We start from the raw sequence: 24,186 nt of genomic DNA, 5'->3' as shown, positions 1-24,186 counted from the left end.
AATTTCAAACATGAAGAGCAGGCAGGAGTTTGCCAAATAGAGAGAGTGGGAAGAGGGCATTCCAGGCAGAGGGAACCGTATCTGCAGAGGTATTAGCTGTGAGAGACATTCTTGTCAACAGAAAAGAACCCAAACTCTAAAATAATTTAAGGAGGTTTATTCTGAGCTGAGTAGGTGTGAGCACGGTTCAGAGAGCCACGCCCAAGAAGCCTTGAGCAAGTGTTCTCACCGTGGTTGGGACACAGTTTGGTGTGTACATTTCAGGGAGACAGGAATTACATGTAAAGTCATAAATCAATACATGGAAGGCGTACATTGGTTTGGCCTGAAAAGGTAGGACATCTCCAGGCGGGGGGTTACAGGTTATAGGTGGGTTTAAAGATTCTTTGATTTGTAATTGGTTAAAGAAATGAAGCTTTGTCTAAAGGCTTGGAATGTATTAAGATAAGGACGTCTGTTAATCAGAGACAAGCCACCGGACATAGACTCAGACTCAAGTGCTCTGTTAAGTAAATTGAGGACCTGCAGGTGTGACTTAAACTTCATCTTGCAAAGCCTTGGGCCTGGTAACGAGTTACAGGGACATCTCCAAGAAGGGAGGGGCATGACGAGGCTGTGTGACCTCCCTGCTCAGGGCCAGCAACTCAGCTTTAGGGTATTTCTGGGTTTCCTTGGCCAAGAGGGGGTCCATTCAGTCAGCTGTGGGGCTTAAGGTTCTATTTTATTTCACACAACTTATTTAGGTAGTAGTGAGTTTTGGTGTAGTTAGTGAATCAGGGGTGAGGATGAGGAAAGATGCCAAAGCTATGTTGTGTGGTGATCCCGCTTAACCTCGAGATAGTAGGAAGGATTTTGTAAAAATAAGACAAACTATATAGGAAAAAAGTGATAATTTTACTACACTGAAATTAAACACTGTTCTGTGTACAAGCTCGTAGGAGAAGTACGGTGTGTTCTTTGTTCTCTTTTCCTCTTTTTTTGCATCCTTTTGGATTAAGAGTATTTTTATGATTCTCTTTGAGTCTTTGTCTATCTTCGATTTCTCTACTTAACATGTCTAATCCTTCTTCTGGGCTTTTGAAGATATGGGATGCATTTATAGCAACTATTTGTCCTTGTCTGTTAATTCATCTGTGATATTTCTGGGGTGGTTTTGTTTGATTTTCTCCTCATTATGGTTTGTGTTTTCATGCTACCTTGTATGCCGGGTACTTTTTGATTGGATGCCCAGACATTGTGAATTTTATCTTGTTGGATGCTGAGTATTTTGTATTCCTGTAAATATTCTTGACCTTTGTTCTGGGATAAGGTAAATTACTTGGAAACATTTTGATTCTGGTAAGTGTTGTATTTAAGCTTTGTTAGGTGAAACCAGAGTGGTTAATGTAGGGCTAATTTGCCCACCACTGAGGAAGAGTCTTCTGGATACTACGTCCAGTGCCCTGTGGATGATGAGGTTTTCCACTCTGACTGGCAGGACAAGGATCTACCCTTCGCCCTGTGTTCCTACTAACCTTTTTGAGTGATGCTGTCCTGGCTCGAGTGCTTTCCTCATACATGCACTGATCAGTGCTCAGCTGCAGGCTGGAGAGTTGATAGCCTCTGCAGGTCTGGAGCGTGCTCTGTGCCGCTCTGCCCTCTCCAGTATTCTGCTTGTGAACTCCAGCCCCCCACCCTCTCTGCACCCCCAGCTCTGTTTTTTCAACTCAAGAGGCTGCCAGGCTCCACCTGGTTCTTCTCCCTTGGGCCGTGGCTGTGGAAAGCTGGGCAACTGTCGGGCTCCTCTTGTTTCCTTTCTTTCAAGGATCTTGGTTCTTCATTGCCTGATGTCCAGTGTCTTGAAAACCAATGCTTCATATATTTTATCCTTTTTTAAAAAAGTTGTTGCAGGTAGGAAGGTAAATCTGGTCCCTGTCATTCCACCTTGGCCAGAAGCAAAAATATCAAAAGTAGAGGTTTTTGAACAAAGGCATAAGCTGGTCCAGAAATATCCATGGGAACTTAGGAGAATGCTGACCCCCTCTCCGGTTGGGATGCCTGGGTGGGAGAGCAGAAGTGACTTTTTCCTGCATGGACATCAAAGAAATTGGTGTGTTTAGGGAAGGAGATGGGGATAGGGCTTGAGAGAAAGATTCCCTAGAAAAATCTAGGGCTACAGAATGAGATCCTGAGGGCATGGTCAGAAGAAAGGGATCGAAGATCCTCCTTTAGTGACCACAGAGTCTGGGCTGGAGGACACGGGTGAAAGGAGGCTCACACCCTGCAGCAGGAGGGTGCAGGAAACGGTGATGTAGCCAAGGGAGCTGGGGGCAGAGGATGGGGGTGGATGCTCAGGGTGTGTGCCCATGAAGGAGAAGGCATCGCTCGCTCCTTCCTGGGGCTTCGTGCCTCTCTTGAACTGTGCTGTTTAGGACCACAGGTACACAGTCTTTCTCCAGCTCACAGTGCGTAGAATCTGTCAAGAAGATGTATGTTATAAAACCATTGATTCAATATCAGAATAAACAGGCCTAAGGTCAACATTATAGAAACACTTCCTTATTTTGAAAACTATATCTAAAGTGCCGAAAAGCCAATTTTGAGTTATTTAGCTTAATACTTTTAATTATGAAATGTTAGGTATAAAAAGAATTACCTGTTTTAGAAGCTGATAACACTGACTTATTCCTGGGTTACTGGCACAACTTGGATTACCTTTTTTTGTTTGATTTTATGTGAATTTTAAAAATGCACAAAGGTAGAAAAAACATAATGAACACCCATGTACTCATCACCCAGCTTCAATAATGATGAGTACTTTCTTTTTACTTTAAATCAAAGTAAAATAAAAATTCACTTTTATTTTCTGAATCAAAAAGAAGTGTATTCATGTTAAATTTGGAATGTTTAACTTTCCCTTGATCTCTCAAAATACTTTCCAGATATTAACAGTGCTCAGAACTGTGTAAAAGTTAATATCTAATACTGCATTTTAAAGAAAAAAGTTTAAACGTAGGAGCTATTTCTAAGAAACCCTTCTCAAATTCAAGGTATTGGCAATCCTAATTTAAAAATAAAAGAATTTTAATCATTTTGGAAATTTAAGTGACAAATGCTTTCAAGAGCTAAAAATCAGATCTCTTTTAAAATAGAAACTTCTTAAAATTTCTGAGGGGCTCATAACTGATAACAACTCTAATTTAAACATAATACTCTACCCATCCCTCCAGTTTTTATTTATTTATTTATAGAGACAGAGTCTTGCTCTGTCACCTAGGCTGGAGTGCAATAGTGTGATCACAGCTCATTGTAACCTTGAACTCCTGGGCTCAAGCAATCCTCCTGCCTCAGCCTCCTGTGTAGCTGTGACCACAGGTACAAACAGCCATGCCTGGCTAAGCTTTAAATTTTTTGGGGGGGGACTGGGTCTTGCCTTTTTGCTCAGGTGGGTCTTGAACTGCTGGCTTCAAGCAATCATCCTGAGTTGGCTTCTGAAAGTGCTGGAATTATAGGCATGAGCCACTGTGCCTGGCCCATCCCCAAATTATTAAGTGCAATATTTTACATCTGTGTCATTTCTGGTTTGGTTTTGTTTGATTTTTTGTCCTCATTATGGAAATGCAAACAAGTCCCATATTCCAGTGTGATTTTTAGGCCAACAACTATAACCTACTGTCAATAATTATTTATATGCATCTGTTTTCATTAAATAAGCACTGGTCAGTTATATAAAAGAATAATTTGCAAGAATGGTACTTGGCACTGGTACCGTAATGCTTCTGGAATAATAAACAGAAGCATTTAGAAAATACCAGCTCTTAAGCACTTTTTAAAACTGTAATTTGAATTACCAAAAGCATTTTTAAATGTTACTTTTCCATTGATGGATTCTAGGGAGTCTAGTCCCAGCTAACGTGGTTGATTTAAAAAAATAAATAAATCCCTAAGCCACATGGTAATGGAATACTACACTTGCTTTTTATATAACACAGAAAACACTGATCTATACTTTGCCGATCTTTTTTTTTAATCTGTCCTTCTCCCTCTTAAGTTTTTTTAGTTTTTGTTCTCTGGTGGAGTATTTTAAAATCAAATCCCAGAAATAATGTTGTTTCACCCACGAATAGCTCATTTTTCTCTAACAGAAAAGGGAAGTTTTTATTTTTGAAAATATAAGTACCATGTTGTTATTATAGCTGAGAAAATGCACGGTAATTTGTTACTGTCATCTAATAGCAGTTCATATTCAGATTTCCCCAATAGCTTCAACAATATCTTTTTCTAGTTGATTTGCTCTGATTGGACCCAAACAAGATGTACATATTACATTTGATGCTCTTAAGTCTCATATTCTAGAGTAATTGTCCCTCTCCACTGCTAAAGTATAATTTTCAAAAGATAAAGTCATGCCTGTCAAGCAAATACAAAATGAACAGTCCCAAGCTCCACTAACACATGCTTTGTATGTTACTTTGCCTAGGAATGCCAGTTGCTTTATTTGGAAATGGTATTTGAAGACCACAACTTTGAGTGCTTTTCTTCTAGAAATTGTGATGGGCTGTCAGGGAGCTGTCTAGTCATCTTGTGACTGGGGATATGTGTTTCTTGATGGTGATCATTTATAGCTATGAAACTGGAAACTACTGTAGAAATCCTTCACACGTCCTTTGATTCTTCAGTGTGATATTCTAACCACTGAGCCTGTTAACTAGACATAGACTGGGTTTAGGTCATTGGTATCAATCTCTTTGGAACAAGCAAATACAAGGGAGTCTTTAGTTTGTTAATCATGAAATGTTCTGATAGTTTGAATACCAAGTAAAGGTACTGTTTTTGGTTTCCTTTTTTTTTTTGCCTGCCATTTTGTTAACTTTACAAAGGAAGAACTTAAAATAAGTTTTTTCCTCTTATTTTTCAGGTAAAGAGATTATAAATCTACTGAATGAAAAAATTTTTCTTGAAGTTGCATATACTCCAAGAAAAAAACTACAAATGTTTTTCTGTTTTGCCTAAATACAAGATTTAAATAAGAAGTTTCCACAGACGGTAAGATAAGTTTCCTTTTCAATTTGATTCTGCTTTATTGTGTAATTTACACAAATATACTGTATTGGTGGAACTTCGAAGATGCATGACAGCAAAAAATTTAGTTTTGAAGGTGTGCTTATGACCTACTGTCTTTTGGTTGTTTTTTGATCCTCCTGTGTCTGGTTTTAAGATAATCTGTATGGGCAGGTTACTTGGTCTCTCCAAGCCAACGTGTAATCTATATAAAATGGGGACAGTCGCACGTAGGTAGTGAAGTGTATATTGTATCTTACTTGCAGGGAACATGTGAGATAGGGCATAGACACTGTCACGGTTGCCATTCAGGGCATACACTCATGTAGAAGTTGAAAAAGGGAGGGAGAGACTTCTGCTTCCAGCAGTATTAGATTCTCTTAAAAGGCACTTCCATTACAATCCAATTAGATACTGGATAAATTACAATAAATATAATTTCTTGTGAACACTTTGGTGCATTAAAAATTAAGATAAACTCTGCAAAGGGCAAAAGAAAAAAGAAAAAGGACCAGTGAGCATTATGATAATTCCCCTTTGCTTCTTGCTAAAGAAAACATAGATCTTCCAAGGAAAGCATGTTCAGTGTAGGTCCTCAAGATTTCTATAGATTAAATTTAAACAAACTTGAGCTTATAATCAAAATACACGTACACACACACACACACACACGTACACATACACATACAAGCCATTATACGGAAGAGTTAGCATAATTAGATGCCCTAAGGCTTCTAGATATTGAATAATCAGATGCAGTATATATACTAATTATGTATGAAATGTTTAAAGAAATGCAAAAGAAAACAAAAATTAGTAACAAAAATCAAAATATTAAAATGATCCAAATAGAACTTTCAGAAATTAAAAAAGTTGAAAGTAAAAACTCAATATATGTATTAAACAGATTAAATACAGATGAAGATGGAATTAGTAAATGGAAACATATGTGAAGAAATTATCCAAAGTACAACACTGGAGATGGAAGTAAATGTGTAGTTGGAACTCCAGAATGAAAAAAATAGGGAAAATGGAGGAGAGTTATCATTTAAAATATTAAGTTTTGAACTTTTCAGAAACTAATATAAGACATAAATCCATAGATTTAAGAAGCACAGTATGTCCCAAGCAATATTAAACACACACACCCACCCAGACATTGAAATTGTATAGCACCAAAGAGGAAAAGAGGGGCCAGGCGCGGTGGCTCACACCTGTAATCCTAGCACTCTGGGAGGCCGAGGCAGGTGGATTGTTTGAGTTCAGGAGTTCGAGACCAGCCTGAGCAAGAGCGAGACTCGTCTCTACTAAAAATAGAAAGAAATTAGCTGAACAACTAAAAATATATAGAAAAAATTAGCTGGGCATGGTGGTGCATGCCGTAATCCCAGCTACTCGGGAGGCTGAGGCAGGAGGATTGCTTGAGCCCAGGAGGTTGAGGTTGCTGTGAGCTAGGCTAATGCCATGGCACTCTAGCCTGGGCAACAGAGTGAGACTCTGTCTCAAAAAAAAAAAAAAAAAGAGGAAAAGAGGATGTTAAGATAAAGGTAAAAAATAGATTACCTAAAGTGGAACATCAACTAGGTTGACAGCAGATATCTCATCAACATGAACAGAAGCCAGTAGAAAGTAGAATAATTCCTTAAAGCGATGAAAGAATATAAATTTCAATATAATTGTGTATCAGATAAGTTTTGCAAGAAAAACGGCAAGGTTTTATGTTTTTGAGAATGTTAGCCTGGGTTATTTGGACCACCTTCTACTTCCCCACCCCATAGAAAACAACTAAAATTGTTGGATTAAAAAAAAAAAATCAAAGAACTGACAATATGGCAAAGAAGTTCTAGATGAAAATCTAACTGAAAGTAAGAGCTGAGAAAGGTAATTTGAACATCTTTGGATGGAATCTGCCTTTGCCCTGAGGGCATTTGCTGAAGTGGACAAAGTGGGGCTTTGATTTTATAAGACCTGTAGGGTGAAAAGAACCTTAGCTAAGATCTGCAGCCCTGGCTAGGCAAGGAGCCAAAAGGAGACCCTCCCCACGTTAAATGAAATTCCTCGAGGTAAGGACAAACCACTCGCCTCACTTCATTCCCTGCCCCCATGTGGTTGTCTTTTTACTAAATGTAGCAGAAAAAAAAAGAAAAGGGGGGAAAAAAACCTGTCTCTGAGAACTGTGGCGATAGATTGGCCTTTGTGGGGATTTTAGCCCAGGTTTACATTGTCTGGTAGTTAGGGAAATCAAGCATGAATTTAATTTAAGGTGTTTCTGGCTTGGTAGGGCTTTCAGGCATCTGACAGGAGCAGACATAAAACGTCTCTGGAGGAAGTTACCTCCATCATAAGATACAAAAAAATCCCTACAGATATTTTTAAAAGACAATGATTAGTAGCGCACAGACAAAAAGGAAAGGAAAGAAGGAAACAAGGCACCATGAGTTAAAACCAGTAGAGACAGACCCTCAAAGACTTCAGATATTGGAATTATCAGAAACAGACTGTAAAATAAGTGTGCTTTTTTTTCTTTTTTTTTCCCCCCACACAGTATTTTTTATTTTTAAAAATACTTTAAGACAGCGTCTCACTTTTGTCCATGGTGGTCTCCTGGGGTCAAGCCACCCTTTCTCAGCCTCCTTGGTGGCTGGGACTACAAACTGCAAGCACACTGACTGCCCGGAAGGCTCCGTAGGTGGGCCCACAGGGCAGAAACCAAGGAAACCCAGGTCAGCAGACATGAGCAGCAGGTGGGGCCAGTGGGCTGTCTGGAGGAAGGAGGATTAGTGAATCCTAAATGCAAACAAGTTGCTCTTGGAAGAAGATGTCTTCCTTAAACAGTAGTGCTTCTTATTTTTAAATAAATAAAATAAATACTTAACAAAATAAAAAATCTGTAGGAAACTATAAAAGGTAATCTAGAATATTTGAAAAAGAACCAAATAGAACTTCTAGAAATAAAGAACATGATATCCAGTGTTAAAGAATTCAGTGGATGGGTTTAATTACAAAATGTATACATTGAAGAGAAAATCAGTGAATTAGAAAATAGATCTGAAGAAATTACCCAGAATGAAGCGTAGAGAAAAGGTGGGAAACACAGAATAGAGGTTAAGTGGCTTGGAGCATGAAGGGAGAATGTCTAATGTCCATGTAACTGGTGTTCTATAAGGAGAAAAAAGAGAATGGGCAGATTTATTATTAGAAAAGATAAAGACTACAATTTTCCTGATTTGGTGAGAGAAGTTTGTAGATTTAAGAAGACAAGTGAATGGTGAGCAAGATAAATAAGAAGAAAATTTATAGCTAGTCAAAAAAGAATAAAACTGCAAAGCACCAAGGACAAAGAGGGATCTTAAACCTGAAGAATAAGACAGATTAATTTCATCTGAGCAACAGACTGAGGGCTGATTTCTTAAGTGCAGCAATGGAAGCAAAAAGCCAGTGGAATACTATCTTCATTGTGCTGAAAGTAAACAATTGCTAATTTCTAACTTTATATTGGGCAAAATTATCTTTCAAAAATGAGGATGAAATAAGGGCATTTTTAGGAAAATAAAAACAGAGTTTCACTAGCAGTCTACTGTGGTTGAATGTTTGTGTCCCTCCAAAGTTTGTGCTGAAACCTAATCCCCGTGCAGTAGTATTCAGTGTGGGACCTTTGGGAGGTGGCTGGATCATGAGGGCTGCACCCTCACGAATGGGGTTAGAGCCTCAGCAAAGGGCATGAGAGAGTCTGGTGGTCTCTCCAGCCGTGCGAGGACACTGAGAAAGTGCTGTCTGTGGGGTACGGGCCCTCACCAGGCCCCCAGTCTGCTGGCTCTTCACTCTTGGACTTCCCAACCTCCAGAGCTGGGAGAAATAATTTGCTGTTATTCATAAATTGCCCAGTCTGTGAGATTTTGTTATAGCAGCAGGAACAGACTAAGACAGTCCTTTATTTGTTCTAAAGAATAGGCTTTAGGCAGAAAACAGTGTTCTCAAGTGGAAGAACTGCAATTCAAGAAAGAATGAAAATGTAACATATATCTAATAGTTTATATATAGCAAATGTAAATGAACATTAATTGTTTAGTAACAGTAATGTTTATGGGGTGAAATCAAGGTAGAATTACATAATACATGAAACAGTAATGTATAAGTCAGGAAGGTGGGTAAATGAAGTTAAAGCATTCTAGTCTTTGTAATAGCTGAGATTAGGATTGACTGTAGATTTTAATAAGTGTACCATTTACAAATTCTAAGGAACCACTATCTATAAGAATAGAAACAGTATACAACTTCCAAAGTAGTGAAGAGAAAGTAGTGGAACTTTATTTATGTATGTATGTATGTAGAGACGGGTGTCTCACTGTGTTACCCAGGCTGGTCTTGAACTCCTGGCCTCAAGTGATCTTCCCATCTTGGCCTGCCAAAGTGCTGGGATTACTGGCATGGAGCCACCATGCCCAGCTTGACATCCTTTATTCTTGTAAAGAAAAGTTGCAAAAAAAAATTTTTTTGGCAACGACTAACTTAATAATGCTTCATTGAAAACTTTCCCTTTGAAAGTAGAAAGAATATGGAGTGCTTGCTTTTACCACTTCTGTTGAGGAATGTAAAGGAGGTTTTAGCTAGCCCAGTAAATCAGAAAAAGGGGGGAAAAGGCTGAATGCAATGTCTCATGCCTGTAATCCCCAACACTTTGGGAGGCCTGAGTGAGAGGATTGCTTTAGCCCAGTAGTTGGAGGTTGCAGTGAGCTATGATTACGCCCCTGCACTCTAGCCTGGGTGACAGAATGACACCCTGTCTCTTAAAAAAAAAAAAAAGGAATAAAGATGTGCAGAACTTCTGTGGAGAGCAATTTTGAGAGAAGCTTAAAGAAGACTTGAATACATGGACAGATATACCTTGGTTTGGGGTTGGAAAACTCAGTGTTGTAAATATGCCACTTTTCCTCAAACTAATCTAGAAATCCAACATGGTCCCAATCAAAAACCCAAGAGGTTTTGGGGTGGGGTGGAGAGAAGAGTAGAACTGACAGGCTGATTTTAAAATTATAAGAAAGTGAAAAAGTCCATGAATACTGAAGACTCTGTTTAAGAATTCTAATTCATTCCATGTGTCAAGGATGTCATCAAGACATTGTTTTGAAAGCTGATATGCTGGTGGTTTGGGTATTGGTAGGGTGCTCGTCAATTCTGATTTGCCCAGGTTTCTTGGTTTTTGCCTGTGGTTCTGGTCTCATTATTAAACCATGTGCTTTCATCACGAGTCTCTTTGGAAGTCTGATTCTGCTGTTTTGGGAAAGGATTAACTAATTTTGGTTTAGTTTTTTATTTTTATTTTTTGAGTTGCTCAAATTTTCCCAAACATACAACTGCAGACCAGAGAGTAGCATCTTACAATAACAGAGAAAGATTGCTTCCCTGGTGTGGTGGGTGCAGTGGTCAGGAAGGAGCACGAGGCAGCATCATACCCGGCCCCAGGCCTGTCTTGTGCCTGCTCTTCTTGCTCTCAGTGGGTTCCTGGGGCCATCCTCTTCTGGATGGAAAGCCAGGAGGGCACAGCTGCCTCCTCTCATGCTGTGTTTTTCTGCCACTGGGAAATGAGAGGGTGAGCATTAAAACTAATTTTAAAAGGAGAAGAAATGAATACTCTTGAGCTTATGATACATGTCAGTTACCACACATCCCTTCTCCCATTCATTCAGTAAATTCAGGGACTATATGTTGAGCACTTATTCTATGCCAGGTGCATTATGTAACTCCTATAACCTTTTGAAGAGAGTGTTACCATTTTATAGGTGAAAATGCTGAAGATCAGTGTCTTAGTCTGTTTTCTGTTGCTTATGACAGAATATCTGAAACTAAGAAATTTATAAAGAAAAGGAATTTATTTCTTATAGTTATGGAGGCTGAGAAGTCCAAAAGAGGCCCCATCTGGTGAGGGCCTTCTTGCTGGTGGGGACTCTGCAGAGTCCCAGGGTGGGGCGGGGCATCCATGGTGAGGGGCTGAGCCTGCTGACGTGCTGGCTCAGGTCTCTCTTCCTCTGGTGAAGCTGCCAGTCCTCACTCTTATGATAACCCATTAATCCATTAATCCATGAGTGGATTAATCCATTCACGAGGGCAGAGCCCTCATGACCCAATCACCTCTTAACTGCCCCACCTCTCAATACTGCTGCATTGGGATTAAGTTTCAACGTGAGTTTTGGAGGGATAAATATTTAAACCTAAGCACTTGGGGAGATTAAGAAGCTTGCTCAAATTATATTTAGGTACAGACTGAGCTGCTGCAACAGAGAGGAGAACAACGGCTTGAATGAGGTGGAGTACCTTTCCCCCACTTAACATCTAGGCTGCTAGGTGGCCTTCTTCCTGTGGCTTCAACCTGTGGCTTCCACTCATGGACCTGGGAGGTTGCTCCGGTTCTTGCTCTCCCAGTAGGTGGAAGGGTCAGAAGAACCAAGGAACCTCACACCAGGAAGACTTGAGCTTCCAGTGTTACTTCCACTCCCATCCCACTGGCCAGAGTTTAGTCACATGATTATAGCTGGCTGCAAGGAAGGCTGGAAAAGTTAGGCTTAAGGACGGTGGCCATGTACTGAACTATTAATAGAATTGTTACTGTTGGAGAGAGGAAGAATGGAAATTGGGGGCAGTGGAATTCTCCCACACCTGCCTGGGGTATGTAGGTAGGGGTGTATGTGGATCCCAGCCCCATGTTCCTGTCTGCCCTGCTCTTCCGCTGCACCCCCATTACCATCTGGGGAAGAGGCAGCCTTTGAGGACTTAATGTATTCATTGATTCACTAAAGCTATAGAGGATGCCAGCTGTATGTCAAGCCTGGAGTTATGCCCTAGGGATATGAAGGGCTGTCACAGCCCCTGTCCTGAAGGAGCTCTTAGTCTGTTCTGGGAACCAGCACATACGCTGGTGTCCTGGGGGGTCCCTCAGAGCCTCGCAGCCTGTGAAGCAGGCTGTACACGACCTCACTCAAGCCACAGTTCTTTGCAACCTCTGGAGCAGCTGGAGCCGCAGCCTGTACAGGGCTGGGGTGTATCTTCAGCAGCCTCAGACAGCTCAGGCTTTCTTTGAATGCATTCACATAGACTTGTATATATTATTCTTCTGTAGTTATTTTAATTTGCCTTTATGCTTGTGGTTATTTCCTGTTTTTACTTCTGATTTTGGATTTTTATTTACCTATTTGCCCCACTCCATCCCCTTTTTAAAGTTAGACTTTTTTTCTCATCTTTTTTTCCCAGTGGAATAAAATTAGACCCAATAATAGACATGGTCTCAGTTATTCTTTGACTGATTGTACAAATATTCATTGCCGTTTTTTTTCAGGCCAGTGGGATTCAAGCTTTCAGCCTATCTAGTGGTATATTGGTAAATGTTTAACAATTGGCTCTGTGGGAGAGGGAAAGCCCTCCTGGTTTGCAGCTTTTACTGATTTCCATGGTGTTAACACTCCTGCCATGTCCAACTTGCGCTAGCAGTGTGATGCCCTGGAGGTGGGACTGGGAAGAGAGGCACACAGGTCACCACTCTGGCCACCACTGGGCTGTCCTCCGTGGGCGCAATGACCTTATCTCTGTTTCCTTCTCTTCTTTACAGTTAGGGTCTTTGAGAATAAAATATGCTGGGAACTTCTCTAAGCCCTTTTCATGGAGTAACTCGGTTAATCCTTGTCTCAATCCTGTGAGATGGGGGTACTTATTGTCCCCATTGTACAGATAAGGAAACTGGGGCATGAGAGCTCATGAAACTGGCCTCAGGGTCACACAGCAGAGCCAAGACTTTGATCATAATTTTTTTTTTTTGAGACAAGATCTTACTCTGTTGTCTGCATCAGAGTGCAGTGGTGTCATCATAGCTCACCGTAGTCTCAAGCTCCCGGGCTCAAGTGTAAATCTTTAAAAGAAAAAAAGAACTGATTTGTGGCCAGAGAGGTAATAGGGCATTTCAGATTCTAATTTGCTCTTAGCAACAGTCTCTACCACAGAATGTTCTTTTTTGAAGGGCTCTTTCATGGAACTCTGTGATCATATGGGCAACATTTCTGCTTGAAACCTACCTTCTGTCTGATGGTTTTTCCAACCTGAAAAAGTAAATAAAGAAGCAGAACTTCAGGTTCCATTCATTTGGCTGTTGGATGGGAGTGGAGACGCTGGTGATCCTGGGCTTGGCACCCCAGACGGCTTACTGAGGATGGTTGTCAGGCGGTGAGAGGAATCCTTCTGCCCTGTTAGCTCCGCAGGTATAGTCAGAGATGTCTCCGATCACCAAGCCAGTTCATGAGCCAGTTGTTCGTTCTAAAGATGCTGCCAGTGGTGACCTGTGGGTCATGTAAGGTAGGGAAATCAAGGCCTTCCCTGCAGCCGAGGCCAAGCGAGGAGGTGCTGGCATCTCTGTGGAGGGTGGAGTGTAGCCGCCTAGATGTGAGAGATGTTTGAAGATGCTGTGCTGTGTGCATAAACGCTCTGGAACCAGGTCACAGTTCTTTGACGGTGAAATCAGCTGCAGCTAAACCAGTGCCAGCGCAGGGAACTCTTAAAGGAGCCGCTGATGGGACCATTTTTGAGTATTTCTTAGAATTCATGGATAGCTGACAGAAACATGGAAATATTCTTGTTATATATAAATTTTTGATTTAGTGGCATAGCAAAGTGTACTGGTATAAACTAGTGAGGCAGTGGCCAACCTAAATTAACCAGTTTTATTTCAATCATCAGTGCTATTGTAAGTAGAGTTTCTCAAATACCAGAATTTAATACTGGCAAGATGAGCAAAATAAGTGTAATGAGGTGAGTTTTTCTTAAAATGACATTTTTTTCCAAGTAGAGCATTTTCTTCAATCCTGAGATTATGGTCTGCCTTTTTTTGATATTAAAAAGTCATTGTTTTCCAGGCTAGGCACGGTGGCTCACGCCTATAATCCTAGCACTTTGGGAGGCTGAGGCAGGAGGGTCACTTGAGGCCAGGAGTTGGAGGTTGCAGTGAGCTATGACGATACCACTGCTAATGCCACTGCACTCTAACCCAGGTGACAGGGCAAGAGCCTGCCTCCAAAAAAAAAAGTCATTGTTTTCTGAAAGTAAGGTAATTGTTGATGGCAGTTTACCTCTTCTTTCTTTTCCTTTCCTCCTTTGTGTCTCCTTTTCTTTCTGTTTCTCTCCCTCCTACCTCCTTGCTTGGCAGAGTTAAAAAGTTGGTAACCCTCTGTAAATTTTCTAAATTAAAAGACAAAAGAAGTTTACTGGCCTGCAAAATCCAGTCTTGTTGTTGTTGTTGAGACAGAGTCTCACTCTGTCACCTCAGCTAGAGTGCAGTGGCGTCATCATAGCTCACTGCAACCTCCAACTCCTGGGCTCAAGCGATCCTCCTGCCTCAGCCTCCCAAGGAGCTGGGACTACAGGCATGTGCCACCATGCCCGGCTAATTTTTCTGTTTTTAGTAGAGCTGGGGTCTCACTCTTACACAGGCTGGTCTCAAATTCCTGAGCTCAAGCGATCATCCCACCTCGGCCTCCCAGAGTGCTGGGATTACTGGTGTGAGCCACCTTGCCCAGCCCTATATTCAGTCTTAAAACAACTGTGCTCAGCTAACTTTTACAAACAGGTCCCTTGGGACTAGATTTAGGGAGTAGAAAGTTAGTGATCCAGTTGGAACACTGACTCTAAAAATGTCATGGTTTCTCAGAAGCCCTTATATATCTTGTTCTTGTTACAATATGGATATCCTTACTAAACTTTCTGTTTTATCACTTAGGGATAAATAAGCTGATGTTAACTTAGTTTAGATGTTAACTCAGTTTATTATTTTAAATTTCAAAAGTTATTAATAAGTGAGTAATATGGTGATGGTTATTTGGGTTTAATTTTGGTTTTGTTGTATAGGATTTGTTCCATATTTAAGTCCTCAGGAATCTTTGATTGAATTCATAAAATGTGTGACCTGACCCTACCATGAAGGCACTTGTGGTCCACGGGCTGGCACGTGGGGTCCCTGGGCCTATATTTGAGGTGCTGGTGTCCCACAGAGCAGTTCAGCTGTCCCTGTTGTCAGCCGGTGGAGAAGGGGTAGACGACTCTGCGTGATGCTGCCTGGGCTGCACGTGAGCAAAAAAGACCACTTACGTGAGGGGACCCGATAAGCATCAGAACAGACTCAGGACAGTGGTGGATGACGCTGGACAGCATTTCGGAAGCAGCCTGGGCAATGAAGTGGATTAGTAATTGGGATGGGTAGGGAGCGATCGTTTAGGCCAGACAGGATGGGCTGTGAGTTGGTCACTGTGGAGCCTGAGTGGGCACTTGGGGGCTCGTTGCACTGCCCTCTCTACTGTTAGGCTCGTGTGAAACTTCCCAAAATAAGTTAAAATGAAAGAAAACATAAAAAAAACAAAAACAAAAACAAACAAAACCCCAGTCACCAGTCACCTGGGCACAGTGCTGAGGTGGGAATTAGGACTTGGACCTTGGTTCCTCCTTGCCTGGAGGGATGCTGAACAGCTGTGGCGAGAGAAAAGCACGCCGGTGAACTGTCCTCCGATGAAATTACTCTTGTGGCTACACAGACACTGGGCAGACTTAGTGTATTTCAGTCCAACATCCTTATCCCCATTCTCTCCTTTTCCCTTTTGGAACCTCTGAGTGTGGGCGGAGTTAACTGTGTCTGTGCGTCCAGGAGGCCCTGCTCCTCCTCGGTGACAGGGCCCTTGGCTGCCTTGGTGTTTCCTTCAGTCTCTAGTCCTCTCGCTACAGGCGATCACTGTGATATGTTTCATGTGTGTCCTTTATGTGTGTATTCCTATAAATGCATATTGTTGGCACATGTATTTTAAATTATATAGATGTATTGTGTTATGGACTTGATTCTGTTTCATTCAGCTCCATGTTTTCAAGATTCATCCACGTTGTACTGTCTCTAGCTGTGCACTCTCTCCACCTCATCTTCCTGCGTGATCCTCCGGTGGGCAGGAGTGGGGTTGCCGGGCCGGGAGTGGGCACTGGTGAATTCAGTAAGTGCTGTCATGGTTACCCTAAAGCAGCGACCCCATCCCTGCTGTCCAGAGTGTATGAGGCTGCTCCTCCCGCCTGTCCTCCAGCACTGCCAGTGATCTGGCCAGTCCAATAGGGGGAAGTGAGAGTACTTAATTATTTTTTCAAACAATGAGTTTTTAGTTTAGGTAATCTCACTTTTTAAATTTCCTGTCTCATTGACTCATGTTAGTATATTTATTCTTTCTTAATCTTTTAGTTTATTTTGCTGTTGTTTTCTAACTTCAAGTGAATTGATTATTTTATCTAGTTTTAACCTTTCTCACTATACATTCTTTTCTAAAGTATGCTTATCGCTGTGTCTCAGAAATTTTGATATGTAATATTTTTGCTATTCCATTGTGAATATCTCTTAATGACTTTTTTATCTTAAGGGGTTTTTATGGATATGTTATTTACTTTGAGGCACATAGGATTTTAAAAAACAATTTATTGAGATAAACTTTACACACTCTAAAATTCAGTCATTTAAAATATACAATTCAATAGCTTTTAGTGTATTCACAGAATTGTGCCACCATCATCACAATTTTAGAACATTTTCATCACCTCAGAAAGGAGCCCCTTACTTCTCATTTCCTCCCAGCCTTTCTGTCCTCCCTGCCTAAGGTAACCATTAATCTATGTTTTGTCTGTATGGATTTGCCTATTCTAGACATTCTATGTAAATGGCGTCACACAGTGTAGCGTCTTTTGTGTCTGGCTGCTTTCATTTAGTGTACTGTTTTCCAGGTTTACCCAGCTTGTAGTATGTATCAGAACTTCGTTCCTTTTCATTACCGAATAATATTCCATTGTTTGGGTAGACCACATTTTATTCATCCACTCATTCTGTAATGGACATTTGGGTTGTTTTCATTTTTTGCTTTTTATGAATAATGCTGCTTTGAATATTTGTGTAAAAGTTTCTGTGTGGACATATGTTTTCATTTCTTTTGGGTGTATACCTAGGAGTAGAATTGCTACGTGATATGCTAACTCTGTGTTTAATCATTTGAGGAATTTGCCAGAGTGTTTTCCAAAGCAGTTGCGCCATTTTGCATTCCAGCTAGTAACGTATGAGGCTTCTAGTTTCTCCACATTTTCACCAACACACTTGTTATTACATCTGTCTTTTTGATTATAGCCATCTTAGTAGGTATGTAATAGTATCTCATTGTGTTTTTTGGTTTTGTTTTGGTTTTTAAGAGACAGGGTCTCACTTTTTCACCCAGGCTGGAGTGCAGTGGTATCATCATAGCTCACTGCAGCTTCCAACTCCTGGCCTCAAGCGATCCTCCTGCCTCAGCCTCCCAAAGTACTGAGATTACAGGTGTGAGCTACTGTTCCTGGCCTCTGATTATGGTTTGGATTTGCATTTCCCTGATGGTTAAGGGTGTTGAACATTTTTTCATGTGGTTAGTGGCCACTTAGATATTTTCTTTGAAGAAATGTCTGTTCAGATGCCTTGCTCATTATTAAATTTGTCTTTTTGGGGGAGGAGGGAACAGTCTTCTACAGATTAAATTTGTCTTTTTATTATTGTATTGTAAGAATTTTTTATGAATTCTAGATACAAGTCCCTTATCAGATACATGATTTGCAAAAATTTTTCACCCATTTTGTGGATTGTCTTTATACTTAAGGCAAAGGTATCATTTGAAGCACAAATGTTTTATTTTTGATGAAGTCTAATTTGTTTATTATTTTCTTTTGTTGTTTTTGTGTCATGTGTAAGAAACTATTTCCAAATTCAAGGTCATGAAGATTTGTCTCTATGTTTTCTTCTAAGAATTTTTATAATTTAAGGTCTTAAATTTAAATTTCTGATCCATTTTGAGTAAATTTTTGTATATGTTTTTAGGTAGGAATCTAGCTTCTTTCTTTTGCTTGTGTATATATCCAGTTTTTTCACCATCATTTGTTGAAAAGACTGTGCTTTTCCCATTAATAGTCCTGGCACCATTGTTAAAAATCACTTGACCATGTATGTTTGGTTTTATTTCTTAACCCTCAGTCCTGTTTCATTGGTCTTTATGTCTGTCCTTTACTGGCACCACACTCTCTTGAATACTGTCGCTTTGTAGTAAATTTTGAAATCGGGAATGTGAGTCTTCCAACTTTGTTCTTCTTCAAGATTGCTTTATCTGTTCTGGGACCCCTGCATTTCCATGGGAATTTTAGGAACAGCCTGTCAATTTGATCATAGGATTTTTTTTTTTTTTTTTTTTTGAGACAGAGTCTCGCTTTGTTGCCCAGGCTAGAGTGAGTGCCGTGGCGTCAGCCTAGCTCACAGCAACCTCAAACTCCTGGGCTTAAGCGATCCTCCTGCCTCAGCCTCCCGAGTAGCTGGGACTACAGCCGTGCGCCACCATGCCCGGCTAATTTTTTCTTTATATATTTTAGTTGGCTAGATCATTTCTTTCTATTTTTAGTAGAGACGGAGTCTCGCTCTTGTTCAGGCTGGTCTCGAACTCCTGACCTCGAGCAATCCACCCGCCTCGGCCTCCCAGAGTGCTAGGATTATAGGCGTGAGCCACCGTGCCCAGCCAAGTGTTTTTTTTTAATTATATCATTTCAAAAATGTTATTAATGGAATCATGCAGTATATAACCTTTTGGGACTGATTTTTTTTGCTTAGGGGTATAATTCCCTAGAGATACATCCAAGTAGTTATGTGTATCAATATTTCCTTTTTATTGCTGAGTAGTGTTCGTGGTATGTATGTATCACAGTTTGTGTAAATGTTTGCATGTTGAAGGTCATCTGGACTGGTTCCAGTTTTTGACTGTTACAAATAAAGCTGCTATGAACATTAGTATACAGGTTTTTGTGTGAACTTAAGTTTTTATTTCTCTAGGATCAATGCCCAGGGCCAGGCAGTTTTTATTTATGGATTTCTATCAGTTGCTGCTTTATAGAGAGTGAAGAATACTATAAGGTGCAGACAAGGAAGCCAGCCACCTCTACCTGCCCTATTTTGCAAGTTCTTATTTTGGGGAAAAAAACCTTGACAAGATGGGGTTGCCCCCTTTCCTGGATCACATGTTACCTTAGCATTTGAGTCGTCCTGTAGGGCATTTAGGAGAGGGGCATCCAACATGTTTATGTGGAGGCAGACATCTCTTTCTGAAAGTGCTTTTAGTAATTATTATTTCTGGTCCTTTAAAGTTTGTCGCTACCACCCAGAAATATCCATCTATAGTCCTTACAAGAGGAATAAGGAAGATCTGAGGACCCAGAAGGAAAACTGAATGCAATGCCAGTGTGCACATGGAGTCCTTGCACTGAAAGTCAAAATAGCTCCACTTCAGGACCTTCATTCAGAGCTCCCCCTCTGGGCTCTCAAGTCAGGGGCAGCATGTGCAGGCGTGAGGCCGCCAGAGCCAACCTTTAGCGCAGTCTGGCGCGGGGAAGGGAGAGCACAGGCAGAAGGATAAAAGTAGTGAAGTGCAGTCTGTGTGGGAAGAAAAGTGCAGTGTCCTTGTGGTGAGGGTGGGGTCCTTGTATGGAGCAGCCTGGGGACCTCTGGGGCCAGCAGGGCTTCTGAAGCCGAGATGAGAGGACATGAAGATGTAGCAGCAAAGACCAGAGCTGTGGGGTGTGGCTGGACGGGAGGCTCCGCATCACAGCTCCTAGGGATAGCCTAGGCCTCACAGACAGGCAAACCAGGGCGTGTATGTCTGTGGTCAGTCTTTTATTTTTCCTTTCTTTTTGAGACAGAGTCTCGCTCTGTTGCCTGGGCTAGAGTGCCGTAGCGTCAGCCTAGCTCACAGCAACCTCAAACTCCTGGGCTCAAGCGATCCTCCTGCCTCAGCCTCCCGAGTAGCTGGGACTATAGGCATGCACCACCATGCCTGGCTAATTTTTTCTATATATTTTTTTTAGCTGTGCAGATCATTTCTTTCTATTTTTAGTAGAGACGGGGTCTCGCTCTTGCTCAGGCTGGTCTCGAACTCCTGACCTCGAGCAATCCTCCCGCCTCGGCCTCCCTGAGTGCTGGGATTACAGGTGTGAGCCACCACGCCCAGCCAGTCTTTTATTTTTCTAAGCAAAAATGTCAGGTAAGGTAATGCCATCTACTATTACCATAATTTTGTAATTAATGTTTCACGCGACGCTGAAAAGATTCATAATCTCAAAATAAAGTTTTAACTTTGTTAAAGATGTAGGCTTTATGTTTTCTTTTTGTATCAGAACAGTGAAAACCTGGCCCACAGACTGACATGTGAGACTCACGGCGGTGAACAGGCAACAGCAAGAGCTGGGAGCAGGTTTGGGGAGGCAGAGGAAGAGCTGGTCCATGGTGACTCCTCAGGTTGCTGTGGCAAGACCCAGTGCCCAGCTGGTGTCCCTGTGAGGGAGGTGCCAGTGCCAAGGACAATCTTGGGTGTTATCAGCCAGGTGGGGACAGCGAGTGGAGGGGCTGGGGGGCTGGGGGAGGCAGAGGAGCACAGTGCCAAGCAGAATGAGCTGTCTTGCGTTTGACTTGCTGAGTTTGTGTTCTGTGAGACTTTCGGGGAGAGACACCCAGTGTTCACTCAGGATGGAGGGACATTGCTGGCACTGACACACGGGAGACATCCAGGCGTCAGGGTGTGCTGAGTGCTGTGGCGAGGCTGGTGGGGCCAGTGTGGGGAATGAGGGTGAGCAGAGGGCAGCCCGGAGGACAACCCAGAGACGCAGGTCCTGGAACTGAGAGCACAGGATGGAGCTACTGAGCAGCTGGGAAGTTGGTGCTAAACTTCGAGCCTGACCTGGGGAGAGCCCCGCCATGCTGAGCCCTGGGAACACGTGTGCTCGTGTTGAGGATGGACCTCTGGACTTTGGTGTAGAGCTGCTAAGGGTGGATTCACAGAGGGGAGAGGGGAGAGAAGTGACCCTTTTGTCCTTGCTTGCAGCCCTGTGGCCGTCACGATGTTCTGGAAGTTTGACCTGAACACCACGTCCCATGTCGACAAGTTGCTGGACAAGGAGCACGTGACGCTGCGGGAGCTGATGGATGAAGATGACATCCTGCAGGAGTGTAAGGCTCAGAACCAGAAGCTGCTGGACTTCCTGTGCAGGCAGCAGTGTATGGAGGAGCTGGTGAGCCTTGTCACGCAGGACCCGCCTCTGGACATGGAGGAGAAGGTCCGCTTCAAGTATGTACCAAGGCTGTGCCCAGGGCCGGTGTGCTGGGCAGTGCTGCAGGGAAGCCGGGGCTTTCTGATGGAGAAGCCGGCCTTACACATTACCCCACCTGGAACGTGAGGAGGCCACTCCTGTGGGATTTGTTATTTGTGATATTTAAGAGCTTGGAATCTCTTGTGTATGTATGTTTTCTCATTCTGAGTTATAAGCAAGTTTTTATGAAGTTGGTGCATGTCAGAGTGTTTTGAGTGACAATATGCTGAAAGGAAAAGACTGATCCCATGGTAGAGGCAGGCAGGACTGCAGTGTGGGGTGCGCCAGCAGCAGGGGTGGCCCCAGGCCTGGCAAACCGACCGGACAGGAGAGACATGCAGTACCTGAGTCCCCGCCCCTGAGAAATGCCTCACTTTGCTAGGAGGTGGCAGGAAGGGAGAGGGGCGGTGTGGCAAGATGGTTGGAGCCACAGGGGCTTTGGGTCAGGACAGAGAAGTGTGAACAAGGAGGGGCTTGGGTGAGAGGGAGGACAGGGCAGACCCAGCCTCCCGGCTTCTCAGATGCAGCTCTGTAAGGAGGCCACGGGGCCTGCAGTGTCCCCATTGATAGCAGGGGTCAGGGCAGACACAGCAGCCTCACGAGGAAGCATGAAACATGTGCGTAGTGGTGATGCCTCGGAATAGGGTCAGCAAACTGCGGCCTGCACATCAAATCCTGGTTTGTATGGCCTGTGAGCTGAAAATGGTTTTACATTTCTATTTAATAAATAGTTGGAAAAAAATCAAAGAATATTTTGTTACATGTGAACATGACATGAAATGCACATTTCAGTGTCCACCAATGCAGTCTTGTTGGACAGGGCCACACTCCTCCAACAGAGTGCAGAGTTGGGGAGTCGCAACAGAGGCCATCCAAATGTGTATTATCTGGCCCTTTACAGAAAATCTTTGCTGACCTTTGTCTTAGAAGGAAAATAAAGCAGGATAAGGGGATGGGGCGTGCCTGTGCAGGGGTTGGTCGGGGGTCAGTACTTCATCAGGGGGGTCAGTCAGGTCCCCTCTAACAAGGGGAGCCATGCTGGTTATGGGGGAAGAGAGTTCTAGAAAGAGCAGGGGCTTGCTCCTAAGGAGCCAAGGTTTAGGGATAGAGTGGTCGTAGTTAGAGGCTGTTGTGGCCTGGGATTCGCCTGGCCAACACCGGTTGTCTCTCTCTTTTTTTTTTTTTCTTTTGAGACGGAGTCTTGTGCTGCCTCCTAGGCTAGAGTGCCCTGGCATCAGCCTAGCTCACAGCAACCTCAAACTCCTGGGCTCACGCAATCCTTCTGCTTCAGCCTCCCAAGTAGCTGGGACTACAGGCTCACACCACCACGCCTGGCTAATTTTTCTATTTTTAGTAGAGACTGGGCCTCGCTCTTGCTCAGGCTGGTCTCGAACTCCTGACCTCAAGCGATCCTCCCGCCTCAGCCTCCCAGAGTGCTAGGATTACAGGCGTGAGCCACCTCGCCCGGCCAGTTGTCTCAACATCACTATTAACAAGCCCCCATCCCTCTCACTCCCAAATATGTCCCAGTTTGGTGACAAATTGGAACAAAGTGACAGGGGTTGGGGAGGAGAGCTGGAGGAGGGTCTTCTGGTCAGGACAGGGATCCCAGGGCTGCATGGGTGAGCCAGGAGAGTTTCACCGTCAGAGTTTGGGAGCAGTTAGTAATAGAAACTTACAGAACAACGAGAAACTGTAAACTCAGGAAAAACAGGTAAGTAAGCAAATATAACCAGAGTCAACAAATCAGCTCAGCTGTAAGCAGCGTTTGCATGTTCATAGTACGGTAAACACTGGATATCGACTTTTTCTCATTTGTTACACTAGGCACTCCGTGGGCCTTTTGGTCTGTAAGTTCATGACGTTCATTAGCAGAGGGAAATTTCTTTTAGTATTTTTGTAATAATATTCTTCCCTCCAGTTTTTCCTCTGTTCTCTCTTTCTGGGACTTCTAATCAGGTGTTAGATCACCGGAATTAATACTTTTCTTATCAGTGTTTCGTCTTTCCTTTTTTGGTCTGCATCTGAGAGGTTTATTCAACTTTTAAGCTCCCATCCTTTTATTGACTTTTGAAATTTCTACCATCATATTTTTAATTTCTAAGAGCTCTTTCTTATTCTCAGATATTTTAATAAAAGCTTCTAATTTTTATTCACAGACACACTGTTCTAGTGTATCATCTCTGGGAATATCACAGTTTTTAAAAAGTCTCCTTCTGTTCTCCACACACACTCTTCCCCTCTGTGCGCCTGGTCTCCTGCCTGTCAGTGCTGCGCTCCTTTCACGAGGGAGGCCCCAAACCCTGCACAGAGCTTGGGGTCTGGGCGAGGCTCGCTCACTGCAGGGCTCGCCTCAGGGTTCAGCAGCTGACCCTCTGGTTAGATGACAACTAGGTGCCTTTTCTCCAGAAAAGCATCCTTCTAGCTCTTACCTGTGACCATACACCAGTCAGCATCCTGGGAGCTGAGTCGGGAAGAGGGGCGGGGGGGCACCCAGTGTTGTTTTTACCAAGTCCCCTCTTTCTGGACAGCACCTGCTCCACCCCTCGGCTGTCACTCAAGAGCTCCAGCCTACTTTTCTCAGGAGGGCAGAGGGAGGGGCCAGGGTCTCACTGCTCTGTGCCAGTTTCATTCCATCCTTGCCAGCCACTGCCTCAGTATTCAGGCCTTTCCAGAGTCATGGGGCCTGAGTCCTCAGCTCCAGTTGGTGTCCCTTCTGTGGGCTCCTGAGGTTCCACCTTCCCTGCACTGAGTTGTGCTCACGAGGCCATTTCTGTCCCCAGGCCTGGTCCAGCATCATTTCCGCTTCTCTTTTCTTGTCTTTTAAATTCTTTGCATTATTTTAATAGAAGTTTGAGAGGGATTGTCAACAAGTCTGTGTGCTCCATCTGCTGTGTTTAACTGGAATTCCTATTTCTTGTATAAATTTTAAAATCTGCTGGAGCAGTACCTGTT

The 24,186-nt window shown here is 42.8% G+C and overlaps 1 protein-coding gene across 10 annotated transcripts in view; it reads left to right on the top strand.

Annotated features, from left to right (window-relative positions):
- Window positions 1-24,186, top strand: part of PPP6R2 (protein phosphatase 6 regulatory subunit 2) — a 90,820-nt gene that overhangs the window by 34,911 nt on the left and 31,723 nt on the right. For 4 of the 10 annotated variants that reach the window (XM_045555339.1, XM_045555340.1, XM_045555335.1 and 1 more), the window contains 3 exons: window positions 4,898-5,025; window positions 20,263-20,469; window positions 20,967-21,209. In XM_045555339.1, the coding sequence (XP_045411295.1) occupies window positions 20,983-21,209 (227 nt within the window). In that variant the 5' untranslated portion in view covers window positions 4,898-5,025; window positions 20,263-20,469; window positions 20,967-20,982. Of the gene's footprint in view, window positions 1-4,897; window positions 5,026-20,071; window positions 20,470-20,966; window positions 21,210-24,186 lie in introns of those variants that run through there. The other 6 variants (XM_045555332.1, XM_045555333.1, XM_045555336.1 and 3 more) reach the window with 5 other exon arrangements.

Source organism: Lemur catta, chromosome 6, assembly GCF_020740605.2.
Source record: "Lemur catta isolate mLemCat1 chromosome 6, mLemCat1.pri, whole genome shotgun sequence".
NCBI lineage: Eukaryota > Metazoa > Chordata > Mammalia > Primates > Lemuridae > Lemur > Lemur catta.
The sequence above is the reverse complement of the archived record's forward strand: the minus strand, read 5'-3'. Positions and strand labels throughout refer to the sequence as shown.